Genomic DNA, 21,000 nt, shown 5'->3' with positions numbered 1-21,000 from the left:
ATATAACACAAAGGACGAAGTGAAGGGCGATAAAGACATCTCGCCCATGCTCGAGTCCTATATTCCTATATTGTTAACTCCGAGCAAATCCTCGGAGGGTGTTGCGATTTTTTTGGTGTGACCATACGGCTCGACCTTTTCTCGACCTTTGCAAAATTTTTCTTTGATCTATTATCGTCCTTCGCATTGTACCTTTTCCATTCAACGGCGATTAACAGACGGATATTCGCAGGTAGATGTCTGTCTCCCCCCTGTCCCTCCAGCAGGTATAGCGGGAGAACGGACAACAAATGCGAATTTGAGCGAAACGTTCGATCTGATTGGTTTGCCCAGATAAATGTAGCCCGGAACGTGTATAGAAAGCGGCATAACAGACAGAATTTTAGCCCGAATAAACCTTACCTCGCCTTCGTTTGTTCAAACGCGTATACTCACCTTGGGGTGAGAAAGACGCGAAAAAAGAGAGGAGGGGGAAAAAAGGACGATCGTTCGATCTTGCTCCGCGATGTCAAAATCGCAAAGTGACATTTTCCATAATGGTAGGATTTCACTTGCCGATATCCCGTTCGTCCGTTTTCCATCGTTGTAGATTAACTTTAATCTCGATTTAACATATCCCTTTATCTTTCTCCAACTTCAATTAGACATTCTTAAAAATTGTCCAAGAATTACAAGAATTATTTTCTAATTCTTATAATTAGAGAAGGACGAAAGGTGAGCTAAAACCGAGATTAAAAATTAATTTGTGCCGATAAAACTGGACGTAAGATATCCCTACATTTTAGGGAATTAATTCGGTTTTTAATTATCTCCCCGGGAAGTATCTCGGGGATCTACCGTAGGTCCTCTCGGTGTAGATCGAAGGGCCGATCAATCTATTCGTCTACCCGCGCGCGTGTACGTATAATTACAAACCGCGTCGATTTCTTTCAGCGCGTTTTATTTTTCCTAGAAAACAATTTTACGCGATTGGAGGTCGAAGATAACGTTACCGCCGCCGGGTAGACATTAAAATCCCCCGATCGTATCGTACCGGGACGGTCTTCCGCACGCTCGGATCGCGATCGAATCTCGTTTCCACACTCGTTGCACCGTCACCCGCGTTTCCCCCCGCGATCCTTTTCCGAGGACGCGCGATTCCTGCCGTGACACGCGCGCGAATGCGAAGTCTTCACGCTGCAACACGAGAGAGAGAAAGAGATACGCGCGTGGGCATATACGAGCGGAGAAAAATATTGAGCAACGGACGACTGGCACATCGCGAGAATGGAGTAGTACCCTCCCCTCTTCCCTCCCTTTCCCCAGAGCACCGACACACTCGTTCACGGTTTACGTGTCTAATGGCGCCTACGTCTGTAACAGCAAGAAAATAATAACACTTGGAAAGCGAAAGAAATTTTCTCCGGGATATCGACAGGTGTGTATCGAGGATTTCAAACGCATCGTGTTTATCGCAGTTATCGCATTTTATATATACATATTTATTTTTCTCTCGTGATACATTGCGACACGTCACTTAATGTTGGCAATTGTAGAATATTGTCGGTTGAAAGAGAAACACCGTGATAAAGAAAATCGTATGTGAGATACAATTTCCAAATCAGAGTTGCTCAATCGAAAATATGTACCTTTCCCGTCGACACTGAAAATAGTTATCGAAACTATCTTTTAAAGTAAATAGATGACACGTTTCCGTCGCACTATGTATTCCTGTAAAATCTATTGTTAAAATTCTCGCTTATCAAGTTTGTTGCTATTATCTCGTTTGTCAGATATGTATAATCTGGAATATCAATATATTTTTAACCGATATATATACATACACATACATATATATATATGTGTGTGTATATATATATATCGGTAATTATATATCTTAATTTAAATTGTAATACGATACGATACAAGGGTATTTCCGAAGCTTTTCTTTGTCGGCTGAAGTGTTTTCGATCTTTTTGAGGCTGATGCGATAAATCAAATGACAAATCCACGAGATTATTCCTAACTGGAGAAGAAAATTTTTAATATTTTTTTTTTCGACCATACCTAGATTACACGCTCGACTTTCGAATTTCTATTTCGAATGCAGCATACATACGTGATTTAATTTGGACTCGATTTACAGAGTTGACAAAAATTGACCCACGTTAATAACTACGGCCCGGCGAGAGATCGAAAGCAAAGTCCGCCCGTCGAAATTAATAGTAATCGCTGCCCCAATCACCCGCCGTATATTCTTCGCGTTTCGTGTCGATAGGTCGAAAGGCCTTCGCCATTCGGACGGGCCGGGCGCGTTTCTCGCACGACGTAAATAAAAGGCCGTCGCGAATCGAGCCGGAGACTCTCACCTTAGAGAGAACTAAGTAGGCACAACACTCTCTTTGGTTTCTCCTCCGACGAGTGAGTTTCTCTGTATGACGCGAGTGCCGGGCTTCTCGACGCCGCTCGTGGATTTTAAGAGGAAATATGGAGTAGGCGCCGACCTTCGATTTTTAATTACTCCGATATGTATCGGGTATTGTATAAAAATTCAATGATAGATCGATTGGTCACGCGAAAATTCTGAATGACAAGGCGATTTAACTCGATGATATATCGAAATATCGTCGCGTTTTAAACATTTTTTTATCTTGGTTTATCTATATGTCAGAAGATTGCCAGAATAGCCGTGGATGGAACAATAAATAATGGATCATCCGAGGATTTTCTTAAACGCATCTGTGTATGCTTTAAAGGAGTCTTAAATTATTAGCGTTTAAAAAGCTGAGTTACTTTTGTGGTGAATTCCCTTTATGCTAGGAATTAAAGAAGTTTCGCTTGACGGAAGTTATTGTGTCCGGCCTAGTCTCTAATTAGAAATGTCAGTTATACACTTGACACGGGTTTCACAATTCTGTCATATTCATTCAATTAACGATAATATATACATTGTAACTTGTTGATTCTTGAAGTTTATCTATCTATTATGTAATTATTGTTTATGTAATGTTTTACGTTTATCGAAATAAAAAAAAAGTTAATTTTGCTTAAGAGAGGAGTTTCAAGCTGGAACAAAAAAGAAACAAGATATAAAAACCAAGATAAATAATAACTAAAATTATAACAAACAATATATAGAAATATGATTATTGCAGACTGATAAACAAATATTATTTTATTATTCCATGATTTTTTTTTCTTTCTACCACATTTTCTCAATGATCTTTCACAGCCTGTTCTTTATTAGAGTGACGCTTTTTTTTTTCCTTTTTGCGTCTCTCTCGCGAGGAGATGCGATCAGCATCGCACGTGTCGCACGGCGAGAATTCGCGCGGAATCGCGCTGGTACTCGGTGGTACCGCTTACACGCGAGTGTATTGGTGCATGTTGAATTAACAAATGCATTCTCTCTCTCTCACTCGCTCGCTCGCTCTTGCGGTTTCGTTCTTACCGCACACTCTCGATTGCACCGTCGTGCAACACGACAGAGACAGAAAGGCGTATTTATTATGCGTCCCGGCGTAATGTTCTCCTCGAACGCGCTCTCTGGCAAATACATATGAATATTGACTTGGAAAAACTTGAGTGTACATTAACAGCGACGAGACATTAAACGAGAGACTCGGGGATCTCTGACGGAACAAAGCAAATATGTCGTTAATGAACAGTATGCGAGCCGCACTTATTAACTGTAATTTTACTAATGAAGGAAAAAGAAGGGACGTGGGATGACAATATAGCGCTATTCTTCTGATATAATCAAGATTGCTATTCTCTTTCGATACAAATCGCCGGGATACCGGTAATTTTTTTCGCGAACGTGTAGGACTTTCTAAATATTTCTCATTCCGTATACACACCGGCTTTAATAAATATCACTTAGTTCATGTGCTACATATATATATATATATATATATATATATAAAAGGATTTATTAAAGAGAAAGTGTGTATTGTTTGTGCTAAAGCAAACACGAGCACGCAACATGTTCGCAAATGATTTTTCTGTATCTACATAGCTCATCATCGAAATCGTATCCTGTTCTTTTATTTATTCCCGAGTTCACGTGTCGAGCGGATGCCGTGATTTGTTTCTATGTATTTGTAGTGTGGTTTTGCGTATTTACGTGTATCTCTCGATGTGACCTCGGCAGAATCACTTGCTATCTGTTGTACAAAACTCGTACAGTAAGTCGATTTTACCAGCGAATATAGTAGTATAGTAGTTCTGATAATTATAAAAACACATTTTGATGACATTGTAAATAGCACAGAATTTTTTTTAATCGTTTAAAGTTAACAATTTTTATAAATTTAGAAAATTTTTAATAACATATAAGGAAAATAGAAATATTTTACACTATTGAATTTTTTAATTTAGTTCTATTTTAATATTTTATATAAAAATATATTGTCTCTTATTCTCTTTTTTTTTTCTTTCTGTATAAGCAAGTTTTATCGGTTCTAACATTTAAAATTCTAGATAAAGAAGAATCATTACTCAAGTAAACCTTTTCCCAGAAAAAGAAAATCTAGGAAAACATATTTTTATGACACATGAACACATTTTATGAGACACAAAAATGTTTTCATATTCGAAATACAAATGTTTTGTTTGTATATAGATTATATTGATTTATTCATAATAAAACAAAAAATTTAACACAGTGTACGAAATCGAGTAAAATTGTTAAATGTTACTACATATATCATTTAATTAATGTTCAATTGTCAGGCGGTGTGACATGTAAGTATTACGAAAGAAGAATGATTACGATCTCTCTGTAAACATCATTTTCAACCGTTGTTTACAGCGAACCTTCGCTCGTCCATTACGAAGAATAATACAAGGATACACGATTGCTTCACGCAGAAATATTGCAAAACCGCTATTTTCCCGACGTGTGTACCATATGTACGGCGCGATATCGCCTGTGCGTTATCGCCGTTGTAACTGATACCGATCGAGAGGCTAGAGCGAACGAAACGACAACACGGATCGACGCGTTTTGTTGTTGTCTCTTGTCTTACTCAACCTACGGTGCAACGTACGGTAAATACGTGCAATACGAGAAATCGATTGTTCGCGCGCGTATCTGTCGCGAAACTGTCGGCAAAGAATCAGCATGACTGCTGTTTTTCCCAGGTTTATTTTTGCGGTCGGGGAGAGGGCGTCCAAGTCATTCTCGAACATCTTGCATCAAGCGGGCAAAACAAAAAAGAAGAAGACCGCGTTCGGCGACAATTCTGCCTGCGCCACCGCGAGCATTATTTTTTCTGAAAGCACATGCCCATATGCCTCCTCGTCGCGTAATTATGCGTAGCGCGCGAGCGCGCGTGGTATCATACGATTTCCGGTGCGAGTCCGTCTGCGAGCTGTTGACTCACTTGTCATTTCCCGTCTTATTATCATGCGTATACGCGGTTAAGCGTACGCAAATTTTAAAAAATGAATTAGAGAGAGAGAGAGAGAGAGAGAAAGAGAAAGGCGACCGCCCGAGGAATAATTATCACGCGCCGCCACAATAACGACGTTGTCGTCGACCTTTGACAACGGTGATAACCTGTACATAATCTACGCGAAATCAAATCGCGATACTACAAATACGTGAAAATGATCTCCTTCCCCGTGTTTATTTGCGATAGCGAAAATACGTCATTTAGCGTAAAATACTTCTTTTTTACATGTACGCGACACCGAGAACTTATTTCATCGTTATCGCAGTGCTTTCGCAATCGCTGACACATACTGCCTTCGCGATTATTCGTGTCGCCCGGAAAAAAAATTTTTTTTTTTTTTTTGCTTTGAATCTCGTGATGCCCGGATTTTTAATTCGATCGCATTTGATTTGTCATCACCGACGAAACACACATACGTCTTTACTGATTTTCATTTTTCGGATATTTTCTTTTTTCCTTGCAACCTTGTATTTTGCTGCGGAATGTGTCTTTCCTTTTCTTCCTTTTGGACGATAACCGCGCGTAACTTTCCTCCGCAATTTCTCCTCGGCTCGATTTCGAAACTCGTTCGATCGGATGGACTTTCGACTTTCGATATTTCGATGATCACGGGCACAGTCAAAATTAGTTTGTAGATCTTTGTAAGATTGAAAAATTTCAGTAGGAAGAGTCGACGTGACGCTGGTCACCAACTTATTTCACCGAAAAATCTGTCTTTGTAAATTTTTATATTATTATATCTGCCTTGGCTAGCGAATGTTAATTTGACTTTAACGAAATACACCGAATGACATGATGAATCATTTCGAGTCAATTATTATGCATACGAAACGATGGATTACTATGCAGCTGAGTCAGAAGTAAAGAAATAAAGGGAAATTAATGTATCTAATTTATAATTTAAATAAATAGCCCGCTATATGTTAAACAAGTGCTGTACAAGTGACTAGAAACGTTTTCTAATAGTATCGTACGAAACATTACCAGATTTTGAACGTATATTAATTGAATAAAAAAATAATTGTAAATAATATAATTAATATAACGTTTTAATATAAATAATTTAACTAAATTTAATTAAATTAATATGATTATGATCGTTTCATTCTCTCAGTGTTCGGAGCTAAGGCAAAAACACTGTCTTGGATCGTCAGAGCTGCGCATTTCTATTTCTAACACTCACAAATGTGAAAAAAATTCACAGATATGGATTTTTGCAAATTATGAAATCCATGCTATCCATCCCAACTCTCTTTCGACATTATCTCGAAACTGGCTCTCCGAAGCAGAGATACGTGCACGCAGTCGCGGCAACAGAATCCTTTGGATTTTTCTAAAAGCGAAAACCTCGCCCCGAGCGTGTAGCGTGCCCGTACATTGGCAGCGGCAACAAAAAGCCGCTCGTTGAACGAGAGCCATGAAGAAGGGGCGTAGGAACCTGTTACTTCAGGCTTGCCGGTGCAAGGAGTGATCGAGAGAATGAAAGGGAGTAGAGAAGGAAGGAATGACACTCTCGGGGGACCCCTCTTTGTGTGACCGATCTGCCCCTGCTTCTCCAGTATCCGACTCCGGTCAGCATTGGCGTAGCAAATTCTTCAAGCCCCCTCCCCCGCCCTTTTGTATTCTCAGACTCCCCTCCAGCACGAAAATTTTCCCATATTTTTGAAAAGATCCACACTGCACGCCAACACAATAACCGAAGAACCGACCAGTCTTCTGCAACTCTTCGTTGCATCGGTTTCTGGAACTGCTTTTTCGCAAGGTATTGTGAGGCAGGTCCGGCCGGTTTTTACACAAGAATTTTTGTGCTATCCCGATCTTTCGGTTAAAATATCCAGTTTTCGGCTACGAAAGCTTCTCACGATGCGTGAGCAAGATGACGTGAGGTTCGAGTACATTGTAAGTAGTTCGACAATCGTAATTAAACTGTAATCGTAATTGTTGTGACAGCAAATACTGTGAACAACTTTAAGTGCGTGAAAAATCAGAATAGAGAAATCTTGTGATTTGATAGTAAATATTTTAAGCGCAGCACTGAAAATATATGCACTTTATAATATTATCCATAATATATTCAAACGCTAAGATCTGTAAATATCATTATTTATAAACATTGTTTATATTTTAGTTAGAACAATGGTCAATAAAAATCTCGAATTTTAAATAGAATATTTTTAATGCACATCTTTGTTTTCCGATCAATTATTTATTGTTTGTGATTAATTTTCATTAATTTTTAATCTTTGCAAGTATATGAAGACTATTAAATGACCTGGAAAGTATTTATATGGTTATGATAATTTTTTTTTATTGTATATAAATGTTATTAATTATAATCGATAAAATATCTTTAATGAAAGAAATGTGCTAGACACAAATATCCTAAGATGTGCATTAAACTTTGTGTGTTAATATATATATTATGGATAATATATTAGTACAAAAAACATTTTATATTTTTGGTTGTAAGTATTTTTAAAAGATATTTGAAAGAAACAATATCACAAAGCGATTTATGTTCAAATCATTTTTCATCGTAAATTTATGAATGGCTACACAAACGGCAACGGGTTCTTCGCATGATAAAAACTGGCCCTTTTTCCCGTATTCATGAAAAGGGACTGACGAATACAAAAGATATACAGATGGAAGGACACGAGCCATTTCCGCGCACCTTGCACTTTCCGCATTGGATCGGTTTCGTCAGTGTTCCTCGAATGTCAGCTTAACCTTTCGCGATCCGTGATAATTTGGAGAAATTACATCATATTAAACGTTCTGTGTTTACGTCAATATTGTCATTGTTGCGTAACATTAATGGAGTTCTGTGCGTCATGTGTAATAACACATTATATAATCAAAAAATATCGGAGGCTTAGAGAGAGCGTAATAAAATTAATAAAAGTAACATTAATTTTATTAAGGGAACAAACAAATTCAGATTTTTGATAAAATAGTAATAGTTTGCATAAAATAATATCATAAATGTCATTTCTTAAAAATAAAAAAAATACAATTATGTGTAATTTATATATATAATTTGTGTGTGTGTGTGTCCAACGGTTTATATCTTAAAGATTATAATTTTTTTTATTACAAAATTTTGATACGATGTGTATAAGCATAAATATCGATTATTAAGTCCCAACAGGTTAAATTCTATCTCATATGGGAGAAAGCGAGAGTATCGGGGAACGTCTCTCAACGGCTCTCGATTTCACTTTCATGCTTGATTAACACGATGATTCTCGAAGTTTCCAATCCAAGTTGTTTCGGCAAGAGATCGTCACGCTTTAAGAAAATTAGGAACTGATTTTTGCTTTTGTTTCGGCTTATACATATGAGAGAAAAATGGCAATGGTTGATTATATTATATGACAGTGTAACACAGTGAGTGAGATTGTTTATATTTAAAAAAAATTACAGCTATGATTTAAAGCTATGACTAAATTATACAATATAAATATAAAAAATAAATGGCGACTAATCATCGTCGAATTATTATCTTAGCATTTGTAATATTAATATTTGTATAATTTATATTAGTATAATATAATTTATTGTATTGAAATATAATAGTAGAAATTATACTCTTAATATATTTAATAAAAACAAGAAATTTTTTTGTGAAAAATTCAAGTTTGAAAATCTAGGATAGAACATACATGGTCTGAAGTAAATTTAGGCCATTGTATATAGTACAATTATTTTAAGTCACGTCAGCTCGAAAGTATATTTAATTAAAATCCATTACCGCTATATGAGATTTGTTTCTTCATTTCTGACTCCGCGAAGAATTAAGCTAACCACGTGCGAAAGCTAACAAAGCTAACAACGCGCGTTTCAATTAAGGCTAGAAGAAAGAGATTTCCCTGACTTACAGCGGCCATACTTTCTTCTTGATTAAAATTGTTAATTGCTAATCTCCACGTAGGATACCCGTTCCGCATGTGCTATTATTTTTCTTAGAGTTTTTGTCGCATTTTATCAGTGCGATCTATTGTGGCCACCGATAACATTAAGATATCAACGATAAATCATATGAGGCCAACAACGTGAATATTTGCCTTTTTTTTTTTGCAACATTAAACTGTGTTGCAGTTACCGTTCACTTGAATTGCTCGTCCAAGCTACCCGTCGTCTGATTTTCGACCAGAAAAAACCGCTGAGCAATTTTGATCACTTGACGACAGTGGTCATATTTCCTGCTACAGTATATTTCCTGTCTCCAATTTCGATTTGTAAAATGTTTTTCTTATCTTAAAGCAGAAGTTTGAAATTAAAAATATTTTTTAAAACTATTTCACAGAATAAAGCGTAATTTATGTAGTTAATAATAATTATCGTTAATAATTCTATATTTATTCTATCAACAAACAAGAAAAAATATAAAATAAACTTATTTATTAATTATCGCCTTAATTATATTGTAAAGATATCGGGAAAAAATTTTAGGGCAGTTTAAAGAAGCAAGTATAAGTAATTGCAACTTTTATCACGATTATTTAATGCAATTTGCGAAACGCAAGATAAACGATGATCTGTAGAGTTCATTTATTAAATAATTATTATGAAAAAGAAGGCTATCACGGTGCATGTTTATGATGCATCACTAACATCGAGCGTGAAATTAAAACGTCGAAAATTAGATGGGCCAATGAAAACGCAATTCTATTAGCGAAAATCTGATAAAGATATACCGCGCGCACAGTATTTGACAAAATGACGAGAGTCGGATAAATTATATATCTGTAATACGTACGGTATACTTGATATCCTTAAATGCAAGTTGTCTACACGACTTGATTTACGTGTAAATAAAAAGATGCATTTCCTCTTACAGGTACAAGGCAAAGATTAAGTCCCGATTATTGCGGTCAAAGCGTCATTAATTCCGCGGGTAATAAAGAGTGAAATAATACACACGCTTTAATATGAAACGGAAATGCGTTCGTGTATCGCCTCCGGCGAAATTATTGTCTACATTCACCGTTTGCTTTCGAGATGATCGCACGTCGAAACTTACAGTACCAGATCGCACGTGACTGCAATCAGATGTTTTCCACGGTTCGTTCCAATGCCGGAAACGCTATATTACCGTTAATTCGTTCCGTGATACTGGCGATATGCTGACGCGGTTATCTGTTTGTCGCGGACGATCTTCGGAAATAATTGGAGCTGCCTTATAGTGCAGACTTGGCCACTGTACGTGTCAGCATCAAGATTTCTTATCTGCTGACGAATTTTTTTTTTCTTGGAGATATGAATCACTGATTTCTGTCAAGAAAGTTTTTAAATAAAATCTTGTATATTTCGTCGATCGTGCATCAATTATGTATAATATTATTGGATTTCAATTATAATTCTCTTATAAATCGTTAGCAGATTTTATATTTTTTCCCAATGGATATCTGAAGACGCTTCCTACGTAGAATAACGTAGGAATGGCCGTAAAATAATATGTCGTCTCTTTTTTGCGTAAAGATATATGCGCAAAAAGAAAAAAGATTTTCTCGGATCGACATACGGAATCATTTGACCACAAATGGTTCTCGGAATGATTGTGTCGCCGCGCATGTTTCCCAGTAAACTGACTCGATCGAGCATAAAAATCGCAGATCGTTCCCAATCGCCTGATGTTTGTCACATAATGACGTAGCGTCTTCGCGTCGCGTCGCATCGAGAATGAAAAACCACGCGCCCGAGCTGCGGGCTGCGGGCCTCTCCCACGTTCTTTCTTCCTCGGCTTTCTGCGAAAAAGAGCAAAAGCGAAAGAGAGAAAGAGAGAGAGAGAGAGAGACAAAGAGAAAGAGTACGGGCGCGGAGGTGGGAGCGTGGGGTCATGCCGGGGGAAAAGAGAGAGAGAGAGAGAGAGAGAAAAAAGGAGCAGAGTAGAGAGACGCGAGAGACAAAGGAGCCCGGGGAGAGCCGGCGGCATGAAACCAGGAGGCGCAGCCCTCTCCGCGAAATGTAAACGCGCATGCACGCACGCACGCACGCACGTACGCACGTGCACACACATTCGCGCGCGCACGTATGTACAATACAATGACGCATCGGCGCATCGCGGCTGGCGCATGCACCCGCGCGTTGTGTATGCAACGGTCGCTCGTAAACGCACGTGTGCCCGCCGCGCGCGTCTTTTTACGCGCAGGAAAGTCTTCGCGGTCACGCGCGGCCGTCCGACGACGCCTGAATCACGCGCCTTAAGGTGCGAATTCATGCAGCGAGAAATCGCTGGCGACTTTCCCCCTCCACATAGACATTGTGTGGTAGCGACAAATCGTCGGAAGTTCGTCCTGTCCGAACAGCATCGACAAGTCGCCACATCGTGCCTTTCAAAGAGCAATATTTGAATATTCACGGGGGAAAAGAGAAAAAGGGGCAATATGAATAATTGCGAGGTTAGTATAACATCAAAAATATTAATAAACTGATTAATTATTATATTATATTTGCTTGTGTTTACAACCGCGTATATCTAACCTATAATTTGAGAACATAATTTTGATTTTTAGTTAACTGTAGTTTATACCTGCAGTATGTGCGAAACAATTTGTCGTTCAGACGAGATTAAAGATCATCCCTGTTTGGAAGGATTTACAAGATACATTATAGATCAAAATAATTATTTTCATCCGCAGTGCGGTAAGTATAGTGAAATTACTGCAGATGCTAAATGTTAGATTATGTGTTTATATCTTCATATTTTTACAGATGATGGATCGATTATTAGAAAAAGTCTTATTGGAGGACAAGAGGTTTTTGTCGAAGAACAAACCGAACAGGAAGAAGCTGAGCAGGAAGAAGCCGAGCAAGAAGAAAGCGATCAGCTAGTAGATACGAATGTCGAGGGTGACTGTTGGAACAGCAATCGTCCGATGAATCTTTTAACGAGGAAACTACATAATGAAGAGATTCTTATAGAGGAAGTACGGAAACGACCACCTCTTTGGAATTTTAAATTACACATTTCCGAAAGGAGCGCCCGTACTAAGGAGAAACTATGGAAAGAGATTGCTGTTAGCATGAAAGGTATAACATTTTTTAATTGAGGCATGAGAGCCATATCTGTTATAAATGTATTTATCACGTTTTTTATCTTAGGAGAAATGACTGTAGCGCAAATAAAAAAGAAGTGGAAGTCATTGTCCGATATGTTCAGGAGACATCGCAAAGGTAACATTCAGCCTAGTGGTTCTGCGGCAGCCAAAAAGGTTAAATGGATCCACTACGAAAGGCTTAGTTTTCTACATGACATGCAACTTGAAAACGTGTACGTAAATGCACTCTCATACGTTTTATATAAATGTAGTTTGTACAGCGGTTAAAATGTTATTATTTTAACTTCTTTCTCTTTTAGGACAATATCAAACATTGCCGATCTCTCCAACAGTCCGGATGTTTCGCAAAACAGCACAGAAACATATGACCACAGTAGCAGTACATCGCAAAATAGTAGACGTAGATCACGTAAGAATATTTCAATTATAATTGAATTAATTACTGTTTAAAAAATGCATGCACTAAAATTACTAATTATGACGTTCTTATATTTTTAATAAATGTTAGTTTTGTAGAAAACATTTATAACATTGTACTGAAACAATTGTTACAATAAATAATTTTATTGTAACAAATGTTTTAATGTAATGTTTAAATAAATATAGTATATTTATAATTAAAAATACACATTTACCATAACTAAATATTTTTAAGAAAATAGTTAAGAAATATTATAATTGACTGCCAGTACTGAAAATCTATAGTTCACGTATACTGTAAATTTTTAGTACTGGTAGTCAATTTTGAAATACAGCCATTGTCAGTTAAAAAATAACAAATTGATTTCAGAAAGTGACTCGGGGCGCGAGAGGTCGGTCGAGCCTGGAGCCATTATGGACAGAGTGGAGGAATTGATGAATGAACCTGTTTTGGTTGATGTAACCGGAGGCCTGCCTAACGATGAATTCACTGAGTTCGGAATGATTGTCGCCTCTAAGCTGCGAGCTCTCAGTGCGGATGCGAGTGAATTGGGAATGATTGAAATATTGAAGCTTTTGCGTGAAATAAGAAAAAACGACCAAAAGTAGATTTTTTAAGAATATTTTTATATTTTTTAATATTTTTATAATAAAACATGTTAATAAGATATGCAAATCAATTATTTGTGTCTATTAAATTGCCACGGTATTGATCCTTCATTACAAAAATAATCGCGAAATTCATCACGAATTGCCATGCAGTATCGAGTACTTGTGTTGGTTCCACAATTAGTAATGTCTTGAAATGCGCATCCATCCTCCATTATTCTCCGCCAAGTACCTGGTTGAAAAGTATTTAGATCTACGCTTTCTTCGTCGATCATATTTAGGGGGACATAAATATTTCTTCCGATGTCTTCTTTTCGGAGCCAGTTATGCAAACACACTGTTGCTTGCACGATTGATATAGCAGTTTGTGGCAGAGCAATAATCGGTTTACGATACACTCGCCATTGACTCGCTAAAATACCAAATGTATTCTCGACCATTCTTCTTGCACGACTTAACCGATAGTTAAAAATGTCCTGCTGCGGAGTCAATCCATTTTTGCCTGGGTAGGGTCTAAGCAGATATGGTTTTAAAGGAAAAGCCTCGTCTCCCACAAGAATGAATGGTAGAGTTCGTCCATTTTCAACAGCTGCTGGTTTCGGCACATTCATGCGTTGAGAGTCAAAATTTCTCCCTATAACACTGTCTCCAAAAATTCCGCCATCACTTCGTCGGCCGTATGCTCCGATGTCCACAAATCGGATAATATAATTTGCATCACAAATACACAATAAAACAATGCTGTGCGATTGTTTGTAATTGAAATAGGTGGAACCGGCATTATTGGGACACTGAAATAATATCGAATGGTTATTTCAAATAATGCAGCGTAATGGATTTTTAAAATATTTTGGGTAAAGAGTATACATTGCTTATAAAGGATATTATCACTCTAATTCTTGTTACGTCAGAGATAAATATTTCTAAAAAAATACAAACCTGTATGGTCACATGTTTGCCATCAATGGCGCCAATGCAGTGGGCAAAATTTGTTTTATCCTTGAAGTCCTGCGCAATATCTAACCACTCTGTTTCAGTTAATGCAGGTGGTAAAACTAGTGGATGTAAGATATCCCAAATCGCTTTGCACGTCTCTCCAATTATGTTGTTTGCTGTGCTAACTCCTACGAGGTATTGGTATGACATTGAGATCATCGAATCACCAGATGCAAGATATCTGAAACATTGAGAACATAGAAGCAAACACTAAACATATTTTTGTACTATTACATATTATATATAATAAAACGTAACAAACCTTAATGTTAACGCCAAGCGTTCTTTAGGTCCTATGCACTCTCGAACAACATTCATTTTTTGCAATTGTGCTCCAACTAATAACAACAGTTCTTCTAACTGTGTTGCTGACATTCGAAAATAGTTATAATAACGTATGCCATCTTCCAACGTCAGTTTAGGAATGGACACATGAAAGAAGCTATGCTTCTGACGGTCTTTTAAGTATGGAGCTACCCAATACTGCTTCTTTTTGTACTTTCGCTTCTTTTGTATTTTTTGCAACTCCAACATTACAGCAGTTGCAATCGCTATCCGTCGCTTCTTGATGGTTTTTGTTATCGCTATTTTCAAATTATTTGCACACTGAGTGGTATACACCCCGTTTGTACGTACTGTCACCTTCATTTTTACTCACTACTTTTTATTTTTTATTACAATAATTATTTCTCTGCAATAACCTATAACTGACATTAAAGTCGCTAGCGATTTGTCGTCACATGAATATGTACCGGGAGAAAAGCGACGAATACTTGTCGCTGGCGTCACTTTTCCCCCACTTCTCCCAAGTCGCCAGCGATTTCTCGCTGCATGAATTCGCACCTTTATTTTACGAGCGGCCGGTCGCTCGGTCTCGGGGCCTCCTCGCACACGCGTATTTTAGTATATCCATATATCATCCGCGCGCACGTTTCACCGCCGTTGATGCACACGCGGGAGCATCAATGTCGTCCGTCGTTCTCGGGCCACTCCGGGAGTTAAGTTTCCTTTCGCCGTATTCGAGAAATTTAATGTCCTTCCGCTTGCGCAATTAAATAGCGTGACCCGAGATTACTTCATTTTTGTTGGAGAAGGAACGGAAAGAATCGGCGAATCGCGGGTCGTCGATGCGAATGCATCAAACGGCTCTCGAGTTGCGCAGTGTCATTCCTCCATTCGTTAACGATCGGCACGTGCTCTTGCTTGTTAATTGATCGAAATTGGTCATCGAAATTCCTTATGATCTATTTTTGATTAATTCGAATTTTAATGCTGAGTAGACTTTAGAGACATTTTAACTTGCGTCTTTGATTAACACATTTTTAAAGATTAACATTGCTTCACGTAGTTCAATACATAATCAAGTTATGATGTCTAAAACAAAGATAATAAAAGTATTTTTTATAATTAAATGTATATAACAAACGTATCTCCCGTACGGCGAATGATTTTTATACAATTTTTAGTTGCCGTGATTGTGTGTTAGAGCCGTGAATCATAGCCATTTTGCCTCTCGACGGCTCGAATGAACGCATGAATACGGGGCTAAGTCGCGTCATCAGCTTTCATTGCTTGTTCGCTCATCAAAACTGATTGCGATAACGATCGCCTCGTCGCGTATATTCGGCGTAGCCGTCAACCCGGCGCGGCGGCGGCGTGGGGATAAATTTAGCATGCAACATTGGCACGACGACCACGCTCCTCGTATTGTCCCATCGCATTGTTCTTTATCTGCGAGTCGGAAACACACGCGAGTTGAGAGTTTCTGCGCGAGACCCCAGAAGAGGAAAAAGACTGCTACTTTCCTCGCACGTCGTACGCGCGCGTATTATGCGCCGCGCGCACGATCGTGCGCGCGATGCGCGTCGCACGCGAATTGCCGCGCCGATGCGCTCGCCGCATCTCGAACATATCTCGCGAAATCCCGAGAATCTCGGCGCTTAATTCCCGATTAATTTGCATGTGATACGATCTCTTTCTCTCCCTCTCTTTCTCCCGGAGACTAATTGAATTCATCGGAGATCCACGACGGGGGGATGGTCGCGGTTTATGTATTATGCATGCCGACACTGATTTATTTTACTTTGCTCGTTTATACTCTAGACACATTTTGCTTGCTTTTATATTTTACATAACATACGCGCGATTTTTTAATCGATATTACGTCTTTGCGATCTAGATAATTCCCACATGCATATATGAGAGTAGTCGATTAGAAAGATTAAATTGAAACTCGGAGATCTCCATTTTAATTTATCCGACTTTGAATTATTGCCAATTATTGTCAATTTGTGATTACTTTCGAGTATCTCTTTATTTTGTAGCACGGAAACAATTACATTTGTAAGAGTGTATATATCGAATGAAATCAAAATAACGGTGAGAAATACTTATTTAATTTATCATTACATGTAATTATGTAATTATTGATAATTTTGAAATTCAATTGACGTTTAATATTATTGGCATAATGATTAAACAGAATATTTTTAAAAAATCGGTGGAAATATTTGGCAAGATTGAATTAAACAGTGGGAAACACGAATTGTTTAATACCTTTTTTTTCTAATAACAAATAACTTTTTAGTTAAAACTTAATTTTTTGTCGTGCCGATGAAATAAAAGGTCAAATTTCTAACATTCACGTTGGATACGAATTAAATTGAATTTTGAAAAATGTGTCTCGTTTGATGACACAGCAGGAAGACGTCTCCCGCGGAACATTTCTATTATTTCATCCACTTAATGACGAGTCACGGGGAAAACGGGCGGAATGCGTAACGAACATACCGTGTCGGTTTTTTCCGCTAATTGCGAGAAGAAGAAGAGGCGAGCGCCGACAGATTGTGCAAGGGCGTGACCCTTACTTGTGTTTAATCCAGGAGTACCTCAAATTATAGTGTCTCCCGCTGTACGAGCGCCGATTTAATGCACCCTGAAGCCATTAGCGCGATACGCCGATGAGCCTGAATGGCGCGCGGCGACGTATTTCGCGAGCAATTAAACCTTATACCTTATACTCCGCGTTCGCGGATCGCGCGGCGGAGGGGAAAAAAATGTCGCCGGTTCCGCGATTATTCAACCGTGACCGGCCGCCGACTAGCGTGCACATTGTCGACCGTACCGTACGGTAATTCTCGTGAAAACACACACTATGATTATAAATTTGCTAACGTGGATTTATGACATACCCTTGAACCCTGAGTCGACAAAATATGCAAAATCAGCTGTCACGAATGTCAGAAATATGACATTTGAAAATTGCGGCTCGTCGGCGCGCGCTTTCCTGCATATCGCGACTGACCATTCTTGGCCATGAGATATTCCTCATTGTGTTAATTATACTCGCTATATTTGGTATAGAAAATGTAAATTGATCTTCGTCGGACGATAAATACGCTATTGGCGTATATTCAGCCATGTTTTACGAGCCGGATGTAGGAAAAATAATCGCGAAATGTTACAAAATAAGCCTTAACGGCTGTATATAAATACATATAGGTATCGTTAAAAATATGTATATGCTGAGACACAAATTTCACGTACGATTTTAAGAGCGTTATTTATGGCGAAGAAGTTTTTAATAGAGTTGCACACAACACTCGCCATATTGTTTTCACGTGAATTATGATCTCTTGGCGATTGTATATCGTTCGCGAGTATAACGTATTTCATGATGAAGCTTCACTGCCTCGCTAATTGAGCGTCCTGCACACGGAAATCCACGTGCAGGCAGTCGTGACCGACTGAACCGTGACCGATCCTTGACGGCATGATGACAATGTCAACAACCGCCGCACCGCACTCGCGTTATTGTTCTCTACCAACTGTTCACAGTTATTATCTAGCCACGAAAAGGCTTTAATAACCCGAAAGATTTAATTCTCATCGTCGACCGTAGAGGGACGAGAATTATAAGTAACGAATTTCCTTTTGAATCATTCTAAACCGCTTTTTTCGCAATTTGTCGTGCAGTCCGTAATTCCCTCGTATAGGAATAAAGCTGTTAACTTTTGTCCGAACAAAGAAAAAGAGAAAGTCCAAATCACGCTTTCTAAATTCACGCTCTTTCATTTGTATGCGTTTTTCTATTTTTCATTCTAAATCTTCCCCAAAATTAATTTTAACAGGTTATTACATTTTTTATTGTGAGGAATAATATTTCTTAAAACATATTTTAACAATTTTAAGAAATAAGAAATATTGGAAAAAATTGATAATACAACAGAATATATTTATGATACATTAAGTACGTGTAGAGTGTGTGGAGTGTAAAAAAGTTAAACAAGCAACAGCTGTCTGTTCGAACGAGTCTACTTTCTTATTATTCACTTTATTCGCTAATCTATTCTGGTACAGTGCACGTAACACGCAGTCGCATCAAACATTGCTACCTTAGATTCACGGCGGATAAACTAGAGAGGATGTCTAGCAGAGAGCACTAAATCACCGATAAAATCTGACACATCTCATATCGTATCTTTACTAACTCGATTACCGGCTACCAGTTTTCATTTTTGACATGATGCTCTCTCCTGGTACACCGTTACTTACCACGCTGTAGAGCGAGTACGGCGCGTATTTACACAAACTGTGGACGACCCCTTTCCGATTTTCGAATACCGTTCTTCTGTTGCGCAATAACGGTGCAACGCTCCCGCGCGCCTGTTCTATAACGCGATTTCTTTACGGGACGTGGGCGGGCGAGTCGCCCGGCGAGTTTACGCGCGGCCATCTAGTTTTCGGTCGTTCGCTCGCTCGCTCTCGCGCATTTTACGGTCGGCGTGCGAGGGAAAAAGCGCGGCGAGCCGATGAGCCGAGTGAACCATGACCGAAAATGTGAAAACCGCCGCGTGAAAAGCGCCGCGGTTCTTTAATTCCAGTAATTCAGGTGGCTGGTACAATGAAAACACTTCCGCGAAACGCGCGTGATTGCGAAGGCCGCCACGTGGAAAGTTCGCGGAAAGCCACTGAAACGCGATTATCTCGCTTGGCGAGCGCACTCGCGCGTTTCTATCGAGAAGGAAAGGCGGCGGCAATGGTGTATATACACCAGCCATCAGCTGTCCGATCTAGAATGCCCGTGTAAATATAAACCAGGAAATGATTGTTGCCTCCACAGGTCACTTTATCGTTTTATAACCGCCGGTTTTGTAGTCCCCTGTTCTAAATATTTATAAAGCTGATGCTGACGGCGTCGAAAGACAAGAGACCCGGGCCGAGAGCGCTAGTGACGATCGCTAAAAACACGCATTCGAAGAAAAGAGCCGCCTATCGTCAAATGATTAATCCAGCGAGGCGCACAGTTGGATTCGCCGATGACTCATCCATGCGTGCCGTGCCTCCGTTTCCCGGCGCGAAAAAAAAATCTCGGGTAGGGGGGGGGGAGGAGGGGGGCATTACGCACTTTCGCCGTTTTATCGTTGCGATACACGCGCGGCGTGCATAATTGCAGATCCCCGATCCTCATTGTTACCGCCGGTATTCCCTACGCAGCTTTCCTTCCATGCGATACGACGCAACGCAACGCAACGCACAGCGCTATTACATTCTGATTACCTAGGCACATAAATTACGCGATATTCAATCGCGCTATCCCATCAGAGTTTCCCAATCATTTTCTCGTCTCTTTCGCCTCGCCTTCGATCCGCCTGGGAGTGTTTTTCCCCGGCCGCGGCGGAGCGTTGGGAGGAAGAGGGAGGGACGGACGGAGGAGAAAAAAGAAATTAAAGTTCACGCTAAACGTGTACTTTCACTTTTCGCCGTTGTGCATACGACACGCTCGCGCGCGGGATAATTGCGCGCGGGGCGCGCAAAGTTGCATTGTTGCGGCGGAGGCGCGCTCGCGCGCGCGCGCGCACACTCCGGTTTCCGCGTGCGGTTTTCTTTATGACTCGCGCTACTACCAAGCGCCCGTGATTCATATAGTTCTCATTTATTCACCGCGCACTCTGATCAGCAGCAGCAGTCTCATACGCGTGCACCGTGCAAGGTTCACGGAGGAAGTAGAGTGGAAAGCCGCACTTCTCGAATCTTATTGGCGAATGCTAATCACGGTAATCATTTTTTTCCCTCCGAGAGCGAGGAATTTTCTGCGCGTCGCAAAATCAACGTCCGGCGAAATGCGCAACGAGTGGAACTGTAACTTTTTGGACAGTTGTTCGCGCATACCTAGAATATTCGGTGACAATTTTGTCCGCAATTAATGTTATTGATAGTCTAAATAATCCGCGTCTGATTTTTAAAGACTGTATATGCTTTCTAAATTGCAATCAGTGTATTTTCACCGATTGGCAGTGGTATATTTATGACTGTGATAATTAGCGAGTATGACTAACTTTTAGTGATTTTTACTTCAAAAGTAGTACAATGTATGATCACACTGAGAGATCATTTATTTCACTAATTGACAAGTTATAAGTATATCACTGAAATCGGTGTATTTTCATTGATTTCAATGATTTAGAGGGTGT

General features: G+C 39.2%; 3 protein-coding genes and 1 long non-coding RNA gene across 4 annotated transcripts in view; 1 reads left to right on the top strand and 3 right to left on the bottom strand.

The window, feature by feature from the left end:
- The window catches only part of LOC105834868 (neuroglobin), a 71,416-nt gene that overhangs the window by 24,991 nt on the left and 25,425 nt on the right, over nt 1-21,000 (bottom strand). The gene's annotated exons all lie outside the window — the stretch shown is intronic.
- Nucleotides 10,682-18,681, bottom strand: LOC118644611. Its single transcript, XR_004962387.1, has 2 exons — nt 15,371-18,681; nt 10,682-11,643 (listed from the first exon to the last, which is right to left on the bottom strand). It is a non-coding gene; the product is annotated as an uncharacterized LOC118644611 (long non-coding RNA).
- On the top strand, nt 11,674-13,590 carry LOC118644610. Its single transcript, XM_036283484.1, has 6 exons — nt 11,674-11,842; nt 11,957-12,086; nt 12,156-12,473; nt 12,546-12,714; nt 12,802-12,911; nt 13,293-13,590. The coding sequence occupies exons 1-6, from the start codon at nt 11,828-11,830 to the stop codon at nt 13,529-13,531; spliced, it is 981 nt and encodes a 326-aa protein (XP_036139377.1). The 5' UTR covers nt 11,674-11,827; the 3' UTR covers nt 13,532-13,590.
- On the bottom strand, nt 13,554-15,338 carry LOC118644609 (putative nuclease HARBI1). The gene is made up of 3 exons (XM_036283482.1): nt 14,790-15,338; nt 14,471-14,708; nt 13,554-14,322 (listed from the first exon to the last, which is right to left on the bottom strand). The coding sequence occupies exons 1-3, from the start codon at nt 15,173-15,175 to the stop codon at nt 13,603-13,605; spliced, it is 1,344 nt and encodes a 447-aa protein (XP_036139375.1). The 5' UTR covers nt 15,176-15,338; the 3' UTR covers nt 13,554-13,602.

This window comes from Monomorium pharaonis, chromosome 2 (genome assembly GCF_013373865.1).
Source record: "Monomorium pharaonis isolate MP-MQ-018 chromosome 2, ASM1337386v2, whole genome shotgun sequence".
Classification (NCBI taxonomy): Eukaryota; Metazoa; Arthropoda; class Insecta; order Hymenoptera; family Formicidae; genus Monomorium; species Monomorium pharaonis.
Note: the sequence above shows the minus strand (reverse complement) of the source record. Positions and strands in the feature narration are given on the sequence as shown.

Excerpts from the sequence above, each read along its gene's own strand:
- LOC118644609 (XM_036283482.1), bottom strand. The coding sequence starts at position 15,175 with ATGAAGGTGACAGTACGTACAAACGGGGTGTATACCACTCAGTGTGCA. Across the intron at positions 14,709-14,789 it reads CGCTTGGCGTTAACATTAAG|ATATCTTGCATCTGGTGATT; the intron begins GTTTGTTACGTT and ends TCAATGTTTCAG. Across the intron at positions 14,323-14,470 it reads GCAAACATGTGACCATACAG|TGTCCCAATAATGCCGGTTC; the intron begins GTTTGTATTTTT and ends ATATTATTTCAG.
- LOC118644610 (XM_036283484.1), top strand. Across the intron at positions 12,087-12,155 it reads TTATTTTCATCCGCAGTGCG|ATGATGGATCGATTATTAGA; the intron begins GTAAGTATAGTG and ends ATATTTTTACAG. Across the intron at positions 12,474-12,545 it reads GATTGCTGTTAGCATGAAAG|GAGAAATGACTGTAGCGCAA; the intron begins GTATAACATTTT and ends TTTTTATCTTAG.